The 12,316-nt window shown below is 46.4% G+C and overlaps 1 protein-coding gene across 1 annotated transcript in view; it reads left to right on the forward strand.

Annotated features, from left to right (window-relative positions):
- The window catches only part of LOC137378425 (fer-1-like protein 4), a 518,691-nt gene that overhangs the window by 176,677 nt on the left and 329,698 nt on the right, over positions 1–12,316 (forward strand). The window contains 3 exon segments of the mRNA XM_068048756.1: positions 1,907–1,969; positions 3,879–3,963; positions 4,803–4,962. Coding sequence (XP_067904857.1) covers positions 1,907–1,969; positions 3,879–3,963; positions 4,803–4,962 — 308 coding nt within the window.

Genomic DNA, 12,316 nt, shown 5'->3' on the forward strand with positions numbered 1-12,316 from the left:
CTCGCAGTGTGGCACTTTTGTGTGTACCAGAAGCTACATATATTAATACACAGGGCCCTGCTCTTTGCAGACAGAAAGAACATATACAAACATTGCAGCTGTTTCAGTTAAACAAAATAAGTGACAGCCATTCGCTGGTTCATTCCTCAGGGCAATGCCTTGACCAATCAGAGTCAAGATGTCAGGTTTAAATTTCAAACAAAACTTGGCAATTAACTGTCAGTCACCGTAAACTGGTGCATTCTCAATGGCAACGTCTCTACCAATCAGAGTTCATTTGCCAACCAATCAGCACTCTCGTCTCATACAGTATAAAGTTGTTGTTTTCCCTTACATAGTTATTCTTGCGGATTGTCCTGATGAGTGCAAGACAAAAAGCTTCGACAACATGTCTCTATTTTCAGCGCTACAAAGATAGGTAGGAAAGCAAGTTGCGAGGAAGATACAAGGAGTCTGCAAAAAAGTATCGATCGGTTAAGTGAGTAGGCAGAAATTTGTCAGATGGAGTATAATGTGTGAAAATGTGAGATTGTCCACTTTGGCAGGAATAAGAGAAAAGCTGAATGTTATTTACATGGAGAAAGACTGCAGAATGCTCTGGTACAGGGGGATCTGGGTGTCCTCATCCATGATTCACAAAATGTTTGCGTGCAGGTACAGCAAGTAATTAGGAAGGCAAAGGAAATGTTGGCCTTCATTGCAAGGGGGATGGAGCATTAAAGTAGGGAAGTCTTGTACAACTGTACAGGACATTGATGAGATCACACCTAGAGTACTGTGTACAGTTTTGGTCTCCTTACTTAAGCAGGAATATACTTGCATTGGAGGCAGTTCAGAGAAGGTTCACTAGGTTGATTCCTGGGATGAAGGCGTTGCCTTTTGAGGAAAAGTTGAGCAGATTGGACCTAAGTTCATTGGAATTTAGAAGAATGAGGTGATCTTATTGATATATATAAGATTTTGTGGGAGCTTGACAGAGTAGATATTGAGAGGATGTTTCCCCGCATGGGGGAATCTAGGACTAGGGGACACAGTATCAAAATAAGGGTCTCCCATTCAAGACAGAGGTGAGGGGTCTGTGATTTCTGGGGTGAAATGGACAGTATGATTGTGGTGTGTGATTTATGGGATTTAATGGGCAGTATTTTGAGGTCTGTGGTTTATGGGGTATAATGAGCAGAATTCTTGGTGTTTGTTATTTATTGGGTGTAATGGACAGTATTATTGGGATTTGTGACTTATAGAATTTAATGGACAGTGTTATTGGTATATTATGTTTATGGGGTTTATAGAAATTATTCTTGTGATCTGTGATTTATTGGGTATAATGAACGGTATTATTAAGGTTTGTGACTTACGGGGTTTAATGGACAATATTATTGGGGTTTATGATTTATGGTACGTAATGGACAGTATTATTGGGATTTGAATTTGATGAGTATTGGGGCTTCGATATTATTGCGTATTGAATTCCTTGCATCTGGATCTTGTTCCATGCTTTTAAACCACATCACTGTCAGAATCACTGTTGATGAAGGGCTGACAACTGGATGGGAAATTTGGACTGATTTGAGGACCTTCTTCATGGAATGACTGATATTTTGTTGAAATATGTTACTTTGATGCTCTTGGAGGCAGGTTGTAAGTTTTTTGAATTGGTAATTTCTTGTCTTTCTCGTATCAATGAAATGACTTTGACTGATTGCATCTGATGCATCTAACAGAATGGCAATCACACAAAAAGTACAGTGGGATATGTCAAACTACATTACAGTAACTGGTGAATGGACATTGAGCTGAAAGGTTAACTCTGTTTATCTCTGCAAAGTTGCTGCCAAACCTGCTTAGTATTTCCAGCATTTTCTGTTTTTATTACAATAAATTATTGTGTCTCTTTTCCTCCTAGTATTTTGTCTTTGATTTCCAAGAGCCACCAGCAGTCTTGTTTGATAAAATTATCGAAATTATAGTAAGTATGAAACTGTTACTCACAATTGAAGTGTTTGAATAATATTAATTCAAGTACTAAACCAAAATTTTGATTTGTAATTTTGATTTGAGATGTCTTCAAAAAGAAATGAGCTGATTCAATCCACGATACTCAACTAAGTTTGTTATCAAGTGGTCTCGTTTTGATTTTAAACCTTGGGAAGGTGCAGTTTATGCATGGCTGCGATTTCACCAGAGTTCTTCCCTTCACTGAAGAGATTGACTCAGTCACTGGAGTACAGTTCCATGGGTATTGGTTGCCTTTCAGTGTGAGAAATAATCACAGACATTGCCAAACCTATCCTCACCCAGAATCCGTACACAATCGTTCTGAGTAGGGGTTTTTCTAGAACAGGGTTGTCCAACATACGGCCTGCCAAAGGTTTCCATCCGGCCTGCGGATGTAAACTGTACCCGGGGCCATTCCTCATCCTCGCCAGGGCTCCGTGACTGGAGATGGGAAACCTCCCATTGTCTTCTTCTTGCAGACTGGCTTTTAAAAACATCGTGTTGTCAGTTTCACAGCTGACAGCTGCTGAAGCAGGAATGTGCTTCCCAACTTTGATAGATATGGGGTTTTCTGACTTTTAAAAGCCCACCAGAAAACCCCGAATCTGTCCGATGTTGGGAAGTGTGTTCCTGCTTCAACAGCCGTCAGCTGTGGAACTGTCAGAGAGAGAGGTGGGGGGAGAACAGAGAGAGAGGGGAACAGAGAGGTGGGGGGAGAACAGAGATAGAGAGAAGGGAACAGAAAGAGAGAGAGGGTGCGAACAGAGAGAGAGGGGTGGATCAGAGAGAGGGGAGAAGGACAGAGAGAGAGTGAGGAACGGAGAGGGGAGGAGGACAGAGAGAGAGAGGGAACAGAGAGAGAGAGGGGGGCAAAGGGAGGCAGAGAGAGATGGGGATACAGAGAGGGGGGAGGACAGAGAGAGAGGGGGGAGAACAGAGAGGATGGGAGGACAGAGTGGGGGGAGGACAGAGAGAGACGGGAACAGGACAGAGAGGGAACAGAGAGAGAGGAGGGGGGCGGACAGAGAGAGGAGGGGGGAGGACAGAGTGGGGGGAGAGAGGGGGGCAGAACACAGAAAGCGAGGACAGCACAGGTGGGGGGGAACAACACAGAGAGGGGGGAACACAGGGAGAGAGAGAGACAGAGAGAGAGATCAAGATGACTCCTGACAGATGGAAATCTATCCAGCGTAATCTGCATCGCTACATCAAGTGTGCGGGCAGAGATTGACCACTCATTAAAGCAAAAACAATGCCAGGTATATCACTAAATCAGTTTTTAATATAGTGACAATAAAGTAAGCCAATAAATTAGTCTTCTCATTTGAAGCTTCTTCACAAAAGTGCACATTTGTTGTTGTTTTTATTAGTAAGATAAATTTTTAATGCCTTTATCTTTCAAAATTTGCTCACCGGCCCCCCTGGGCCGAGCAAAAATCGCAATGCGGCCCTCCGCCCAAAAAGGTTGGACAACTCTGTTCTAGAACAATTGAGAACAGGAATCCCTGCGGACGTATCCCCTCCATGAAGCAGGAGTACATCAAGTCATTGTGATGCTGCTACTGTTTCCCAAACAAGACCAGGACCTCCTGACTTTTTGTTTCTTGATTGTGTAATGGTTGTTGATCCAGCAACCCATGTGGAGGCCTCAGTCCCAGTGTGCAGGACATCATCAAGGTTGAAACAATAAGAGAGAAGATGGTTAAATTAAGCAGCAGTTGGAGCCACCAATCTTGTCTTTGAAAAGCCTAGACTGTAGGACAGAGGAAAATTTGAGTGTGGTGAGGAGTTACATAGCTTAGGGTTCCTGTGAAAGAATGAATTTGAATGGGAAACTGGCAGCACAATTCAGTTCATGCCTAATTTTATTTGTGCTCTAGGTTGTTCATGCAAAAAAAATCCCATTCACTGGAGTTCAACTGGGAACGTTCTTGATCGATGCAGGGACTGTTTATCAGCAGCCTGGTAACTAGATTCATTTTATCTGTACATCAGTGGTGAGTCCACTAACCTCATCCAACATGCTGATAGCAGGCTCTCACAATCTTTACCAACACTATTTGCATAAAACTAGCTCTTATCCTGAAAATTAGGGGATTCAGACAGAGCTACAATCATCTTTTTGTTATCAATGTTCTTTCAGTGTGTTTCTCTTTCTTATTCCATTCTGTAAGTAACTGGACATCCCAAAGTTTCATAAACTTATAAAAAGGAATCTCAGTGTTGCAGGGGAGTGGAGCTGTGCAGATGTGTGTACGGGAACATGCAAACTGTGGGAGTCACAACTAGGCTGAGCTTGCAGTTAAACACTGGCCTTGCTGGCTAAACTTTACAGTTCTCAGCCTAAGTCCAGTAATGTAGTATAATCAGTTAGCTCAGTTGGCTAGACAGTGAGCATATAATGTAGAAAGACATTAATAGTGTGGATTCAATCCCCATACTGGCTTTGGTAGTTCATGGCGGCTTGCCTTACCCTCTGCTTCAGGAATGGTGATCCTCAAGCTATACATCACCAATGGTCTCTCTCTAATGGGGAGTAATGGGACTGGCTAGAGCAAAGCAAAATTTTGTTAATCCCTTCATAAATTATGTATCTTCAGTAAGTTCATCTCAGACACTCCCTTTTGTAAACCCAAGTTCCTCAACTGAAATTCCTGGTACCTAGAATGATTTTGTTACCTCATCCACAATCCTCGCAAGGGCAAGTTATCATTTTAATATTAAACCCATATAAAATCCACATGTCTTGTTTTATTAATAAAATACCATCAGAAAGTTATTAAATATTTTCCTTGTTTCTTCAGATCACAGGTTCTTTCAGAAATGGGCAACTCTGAGTGACCCGAAAGACACTAAAGGTGGCATCAAGGGATTTGTAAAGTGTACGATTACTGTAATGGGGAAAGGAGATTTGCAAGGGTGCCTCCCCGGTGCAGTCGCTGGTCAGGATGAAGACATTGAAAAGTAAGTAAAAACTGAACGATAAATTCAGTTCTGGAATGTATTTCATGGTGGAGGAAGTAGATTGGAAACATTTGCAGGGCTATGGGTAAAAAACAGGCAAGTGGGGCTAACTGAATAGTTATTTTATTTTATTCATTCATGGGATGTGGGTGTCATTGGCTATGCCAGCATTTATTCCCCATCCCTAATTGCCCTTGAGAAAGTGGTGGTGAGCTGCCTTCTTGAACCGCTTCAGTCCATGTGGGGTAGGTACACCCACAGTGCTATCAGGAAGGAAGTTCCAGGATTTTGACCCAGCGACAGTGAAGGAACGGCGATATAGTTCCAAGTCAGGATGGTGTGTGACTTGGAGGGGAACTTGCAGCTGGTGATGTTCCCATGCATCTGCTGCTCTTCTCCTTCGAAGTGATAGAGGTCATGAGTTTGGAAGGTGCTGTCTAAGGAGCCTTGGTGCATTGCTGCAGTGCATCTTGTAGATGGTACACACTGCTGCCACTGTGCGTCGGTGGTGGAGGGAGTGAATGTTTGTGGATGGTGTGCCAATCAAACAGGCTGCTTTGCTCTGGATGGTGTCGAGCTTCTTGAGTGTTGTTGGAGCTGCACCCATCCAGGCAAGTGGAGAGTATTCCATCACACTCCTGACTTGTGCCTTGTAGATGGTGGATAGGCTTTGGGGAGTCAGGAGGTGAGTTACTCGCCGCAGGATTCCTAGCCTCTGACCTGCTCTTGTAGCCACGGTATTTATATGCCTACTCCAGTTCAGTTTCTGGACAATGGCAGCCCCGAGGATGTTGATAGTGGGGGTTCAGCGATGGTAATGCTATTGAATTCAAGGGGAGATGGTTAGATTCTCTCTTGTTGGAGATGGTCATTGCCTGGCATTTGTGTGGCGCAAATGTTACTTGCCACTTATCAGCCCAAGCCTGGACGTTGTCCAGGTCTTGCTGCATTTCTACACGGACTGCTTCAGTATCTGAGGAGTCACGAATGGTGCAGAACATTGTGCAATCATCAGCGAACATCCCCACTTCTGACCTTATGATTGAAGGAAAGTCATTGATGAAGCAGCTGAAGATGGTTGGGCCGAGGACACTTCCCTGAGGAACTCCTGCAGTGATGCCCTGGAGCTCAGATGATTGACCTCCAACAACCACAGTCATCTTCCTTTGCGCTAGGTGTGACTCCGACCAGCGGAGGGTTTTCCCCCGATTCCCATTGACTCCAGTTTTGCTAGGGCTCCTTGATGCCATACTCGGTCAGATGCTGCATTGATGTCAAGGGCAGTCACTCTCACCTCACTTCTTGAGTTCAGCTGTTTTGTCCATGTTTGAACCAAGGCTGTAATGAGGTCAGGGGCTGAGTAGCCCTGGCGGAACCCAATCTGAACATCACTGAGCAGGTTATTGCGAAGCAAGTGCTGCTTGATGGCACTGTTGATGACACCTTCCATCACTTTACTGATGATTGAGAGTAGACTGATGGGGCAGTAATTGGCTGGGTTGGACTTGTCCTGCTTTTTGTGTACAGGACATACCTGGGCAAATTTCCACATTGCCGGGTAGATGCCAGTGTTGTCGCTATACTGGAACAGCTTGGCTGGGGGTGCGGCAAGCTCTGGAGTACAGGTCTTCAGTACTATTGCCGGAATATTGTCAGGACCCATAGCCTTTGCAGTATCCAGTGCCTTCAGCCGTTTCTTGATATCACGCGGAGTGAATCGAATTGGCTGAAGTCTGGCATCTGTAATGCTGGGGACTTCAGGAGGGGGCCGAGATGGATCGTCAACTCGGCACTTCTGGCTGAAGATTGTTGCAAATGCTTCTGCCTTATCTTTTGTGCTGATGTGCTGAGCTCCCCCATCATCGAGGATGGGGATATTTGTGGAGCCAGCTCCTCCAGTTAGTTGTTTAATTGTCCTCCACCATTCACGACTGGATGTGGCAGGACTGCAGAACTTAGATCTGATCCATTGGTTATGGGATCGCTTAGCTCTGTCTATTGCATGCTGCTTACGCAGTTTGGCATGCAGATAGTCCTGTGTTGTAGCTTCATCGAGTTGACACCTCATTTTGAGGTATGCCTGGTGCTGCTCCTGACATGCCCTCCTGCACTCTTCATTGAACCAGGGTTGGTCTCCTGGCTTGATGGTAATGGTAGAGTGGGGAATATGCCGGGCCATGAGGTTACAGATTGTGGTTGAGTACAATTCTGCTGCTGCTGATGGCCCACAGTGCCTCATGGATGCCCAGTTTTGCATTGCTAGATCTGTTCGAAATCTATCCCATTTAGCACGGAGGTAGAGCCACACAATACGAAGGAGGGTATCGTCAATGTGAAGGCAGGACTTCGTCTCCGCAAGGACTGTGTGGTGGTCACTCCTACCAATACGGTCATGGACAGAAGCATCTGCAGCAGGCAGATTGGTGAGGTCAAGGTCAAGTATTTTTTTCCCTCGTGTTTGTTCCCCCACCACCTGCCGCAGACCCAGTCTAGCAGCTATGTCCTTTAGTACTCGGCCAGCTCGGTCAGTAGTGGTGCTACTGAGCCACTCTTGGTGATGGACATTGAATCCCCCCACCCAGAGTAGAGTTTGTGCCCTTGTCACCCTCAGTGCTTCCTCCTAATGGTGTTCAACATGGAGGAGTACTGACTCATCAGCTGAGGGAGGGCGGTAAGTGGTAATCAGTAGGAGATTACCTTGCCCATGTTTGACCTGATGCCTTGAGAATTCATGGGGTCCGGAGTCAATGTTGAGGACTCCCAAGGCAACTCCCTCCCTACTGTAGACCACTGTCCCGCCACCTCTGCTGTGCCTGTCCTGCCGGTGGGACAGGACATACCCAGGGATAGTGATTGCAGTGTCTGGGACATTGTCTGTAAGGTATGATTCCGCGAGTATGACGATGTCAGGCTGTTGCTTGACTAGTCTGTGGGACAGCTCTCCCAACTTTGGCACAAGCCCCCAGATGTTTAGTTTAGAGATACAGCACTGAAACAGGCCCTTCGGCCCACCGAGTCTGTGCCGACCATCGACCACCCATTTATACTAATCCTACACTAATCCCATATTCCTACCACATCCCCACCTGTCCCTATATTTCCCTATCACCTACCTATACTAGGGGCAATTTATAATGGCCAATTTACCTACCAACCTGCAAGTCTTTTGGCTTGTGGGAGGAAACCGGAGCACCCGGAGGAAACCCACGCAGACACAGGGAGAACTTGCAAACTCCACACAGGCAGTACCCAGAATTGAACCCGGGTCGCTGGAGCAGTGAGGCTGCGGTGCTAACCACTGCGCCACTGTGCCGGGTCGACTTTGCAGGGTCGACAGGGCTGCGTTTGCCGTTGTCGTTTTCGGTGCCGAGGTCGTTGCCGGGTGGTCCGTCCGGTTTCATTCCTTTTTATTGACTTCGTAGCGGTTAGATACAACTGAGTGACTTGTTAGACCATTTCAGAGGGCATGTAAGAGTCAACCACATTGCTGTGGGTCTTCACAGGAACATGCTGGTCCTGGATTCTAATCAACTGACGTTTGAAAGACTCCCACATGTCAGATATTGATTTACCCCCAATCTAAATTCTTCAGTTCCTGCCTAATATTGTTATAATTAGCCTTCCCCCAATTTAGCACCTTCACCCGAGGACTACTCTTATCCTTATCCACAAGTACCTTAAAACTTATGGAATTATGGTCACTGTTCCCGAAATGCTCCCCCACTGAAACTACGACCACCTGGCCGGGCTCATTCCCCAATACCAGGTCCAGTACGGCCCCATCCCTAGTTGGACTATCTACATACTGTTTCAAGAAGCCCTCCTGGATGCTCCTTACAAATTCTGCCCCATCCAAGCCCCTAGCACTAAGTGAGTCCCAGTCAATATAGGGGAAGTTAAAATCACCCACCACTACAACCCTGTTACCTTTACATCTTTCCAAAATCTGTCTACATATCTGCTCCTCTACCTCCCGCTGGCTGTTGGGAGGCCTGTAGTAAACCCCCAACATCATGACTGCACCCTTCCTATTCCTGAGCTCCACCCATATTGCCTCGCTGCATGACCCCTCCGAGGTGTCCTCCCGCAGTACAGCTGTGATATTCTCCTTAACCAGTAATGCAACTCCCCCACCCCTTTTACATCCCCCTCGATCCCTCCTGAAGCTTCTAAATCCTGGAACATTTAGCTGCCAATTCTGTCCTTCCCTCAACCAAGTCTCTGTAATAGCAACAACATCGTAGTTCCAAGTACGAATCCAAGCTCTAAGTTCATCTGCCTTACCTGTTATACTTCTCGCATTGAAACAAATGCACTTCAGACCACCAGTCCCGCTGTGTTCCGCAACATCTCCCTGCCTGCTCTTCCTCTTAGTCTTACTGGCCTTATTTACTAGTTCCCCCTCATTTATTTCACTTGCTGTCCTACTGCTCTGATTCCCACCCCCTTGCCACACTAGTTTCAACCCTTCCGAGTGACGCTAGCAAACCTCGCAGCCAGGATATTTGTGCCCTTCCAGTTTAGATGCAACCCGTCCTTCTTGTACAGGTCTCATCTGTCCCTGAAGAGATCCCAATGTTCCAGATATCTGAAACCCTCCCTACTACACCAGCTGTTCAGCCACGTGTTTAGCTGCACTATCTTCCTATTCCTGTATGACAGTCAGCACTGGGCATGACTCTGGTATGCAGGACGTCCTTTTGGTCACACAGGTGCACCAAGATGTAATCTATCAATCTTTTGCTGAAAGAAGGTGTTGGTTATGGACAGCAGCTTTTCTGCACAGAGTTCCAAGAGTAAACGTCCGTTTTCATTACAGTTTCCAACTGCATGGCTTCCGAGCACTCCCTTCCATGGCAGGCTGTTACAGCCCACTCTGACGTTGAAATCACCAAGGACGACAATTTTGTCCTTGGGAGGGGCATTCTGGATCAGTTCATGGAGATTTGTATAGAACTTATCTTTGTCAGCTGGGTTAGCCTTCAGGGTTGGAGCATAAACTCTGATGGTTGTTGCATGCTGTTGGTCTTGGAGGGGCCGGTGCTGGAACATGATGCGTTCAGAATGGCTGATTTGCAGGCTTGAAAGTTTAGTGGCGATAGTCGTCTTCATCATGAAGCCAACACCGAAGAGATGTTGTTCACCTTGAGGTCTACCTGACCAATAAAGGTTGTAGCCATTTATGTGTTCTGTCAGGCTGCCTTGCTCCGAGAAGCGGACTCACTCAGGGCCGCTATATCAACATCCAGTCTGGCTAGCTCATGGACCACCAGGGCTGAGCGTCATTAGGGGTTGCTGTTGTCATCAGTCAAGCATTATTCTCACGTTGCAGCAGGCAAGTTTCAGAACTTTTCTTCTTTGCCCATCTTTTGAAGGGAGGTTAGGAGTTTGTGTTTCCTTCTCTGTCGTAGTTTGACCTCATTAAGAGATGCCCATTGACCGCGGCAAGCCAGCTGGGTGGTAGGGAAGCGAGCATTTGTTTAGGCCACCTTTTCTAGGCCTCTCTCCAGTTTCAGAGCAAGCAGTGCTGTCCTTCAGCAAGGCTACTGGATCGTTCAGGGTGCTACTGGCTGATGATGTCGTCGCTAGGTCATCATCAAAACGAACAATATCCTGAGCCGCCTGCATGCTGGATTGGAACTTCGGCTGCCAGTGCCATCTTGAACCTGCCGTTTTCACCCCTTTCCTGTTGCTACAGGACTTACTTGTTGAGTTATAGTTGGGGTGGGTGGATTTCTTTCCTGCCTGCGCAGTGGTGCTTTAAGATGGAGTACAGTCTGCACTGACTGACCCCACCCTTTAAGCCTGTCATGGCCCAGTGAACTGGGACGGCAGCAGCGAAGTCTCCAAGCCGTAGGTTTGGTTTCAGAGTTTTCCTAAGTGGGTTGCCGAGAAGGGTCACTGACCTGAAACGTTAACTCTGCTTCTCTCTCCACAGATGCTGCCAGACCTGCTGAGTGTTTCCAGCATTTCTTGTTTTTATCTCCAAGCCGTTGGTTTGGATTCAGAGTTTTCCTCTCCTGGGTGGGTTGCCAACTAAGGCTTGAAGGGACCCTCCTTCCCTTGCTATTTTATCCATAGCTGGTATATCAAGAATCATTGTCCACACAATATGGTGTGGTATGCCTTTGGTCCAGAACATGATGGTCACTTGAGCCGCTTGGAATCCTTCCGCTCTGGCCGTTACCTTTATCAAGAAAGACATCCGCCCAGATGGTGTCATGTTCATCATTTCTCCCCTCACTACATTTTGCCCGTCAGCTGAGACGGTGTACTGGGGTGTGGTATTTGGAGCCAGCAGTGAGAGCTGGGTGGACGTGAGGACCAATAATTCCAGTCCATCCTAGAAATTGGGTGCAGCTGACTGAAAATACAAGGGTACAACCTCTATCTGAACACCCCAGTGGGGTGAAGTTTCAGTCGGGGAGCATTTCAGGAACAGTGACCATAATTCCATAGGTTTTAAGGTACTTGTGGATAAGGATAAGAGTAGTCCTCAGGTGAAGGTGCTAAATTGGGGGAAGGCTAATTATAACAATATTAGGCAGGAACTGAAGAATTTAGATTGGGGGCGGCTGTTTGAGGGTAAATCCACATCTGACATGTGGGAGTCTTTCAAACGTCAGCTGATTAGAATCCAGGACCAGCATGTTCCTGTGAGGAAGAAAGACAAGTTTGGCAAGTTTCGGGAAGCTTGGATAACACGGGATATTGTGAGCCTAGTCAAAAAGAAAAAGGAAGCATTTGTAAGGGCTGGAAGACTAGGAACAGACGAAACACTTGAGGAATGTAAAGACAGTAGGAAGGAACTTAAGCAAGGAGTTAGGAGGGCTAAAAGGGGTCATGAAAAGTCATTGGCAAACAGGATTAAGGAAAATCCCAAGGCTTTTTATACGTATATAAAGAGCAAGAGGGTACCTAGGGAAAGGGTTGGCCCACTCAAGGACAGAGATGGGAATCTATGTGTGGAGCCAGAGGAAATGGGAGAGGTGCTAAATGAGTACTTTGCATCAGTATACACCAAAGAGAAGGACTTGGTGGATGATGAGCCCAGGGAAGGGAGTGAAGATAGTCTCAGTCATCTCATTATCAAAAAGGAGGAGGTGTTGGGTGTCTTGCAAAGCATTAAGATAGATAAGTCCCCAGGGCCTGATGGGATCTACCCGAGAATACTGAGGGAGGCAAGGGAAGAAATTGCTGTGGCCTTGACAGAAATCTTTGCATCCTCATTGGCTATAGGTGAGGTCCCAGAGGATTGGAGAATAGCCAATGTTGTTCCTTTGTTTAAGAAGGGTGGCAAGGATAATCCAGGAAATTATAGGCTGGTGAGCCTTCCGTCAGTGTAGGGAAACTA

The sequence above is a fragment of the Heterodontus francisci genome, chromosome 16, assembly GCF_036365525.1.
Source record: "Heterodontus francisci isolate sHetFra1 chromosome 16, sHetFra1.hap1, whole genome shotgun sequence".
Classification (NCBI taxonomy): domain Eukaryota; kingdom Metazoa; phylum Chordata; class Chondrichthyes; order Heterodontiformes; family Heterodontidae; genus Heterodontus; species Heterodontus francisci.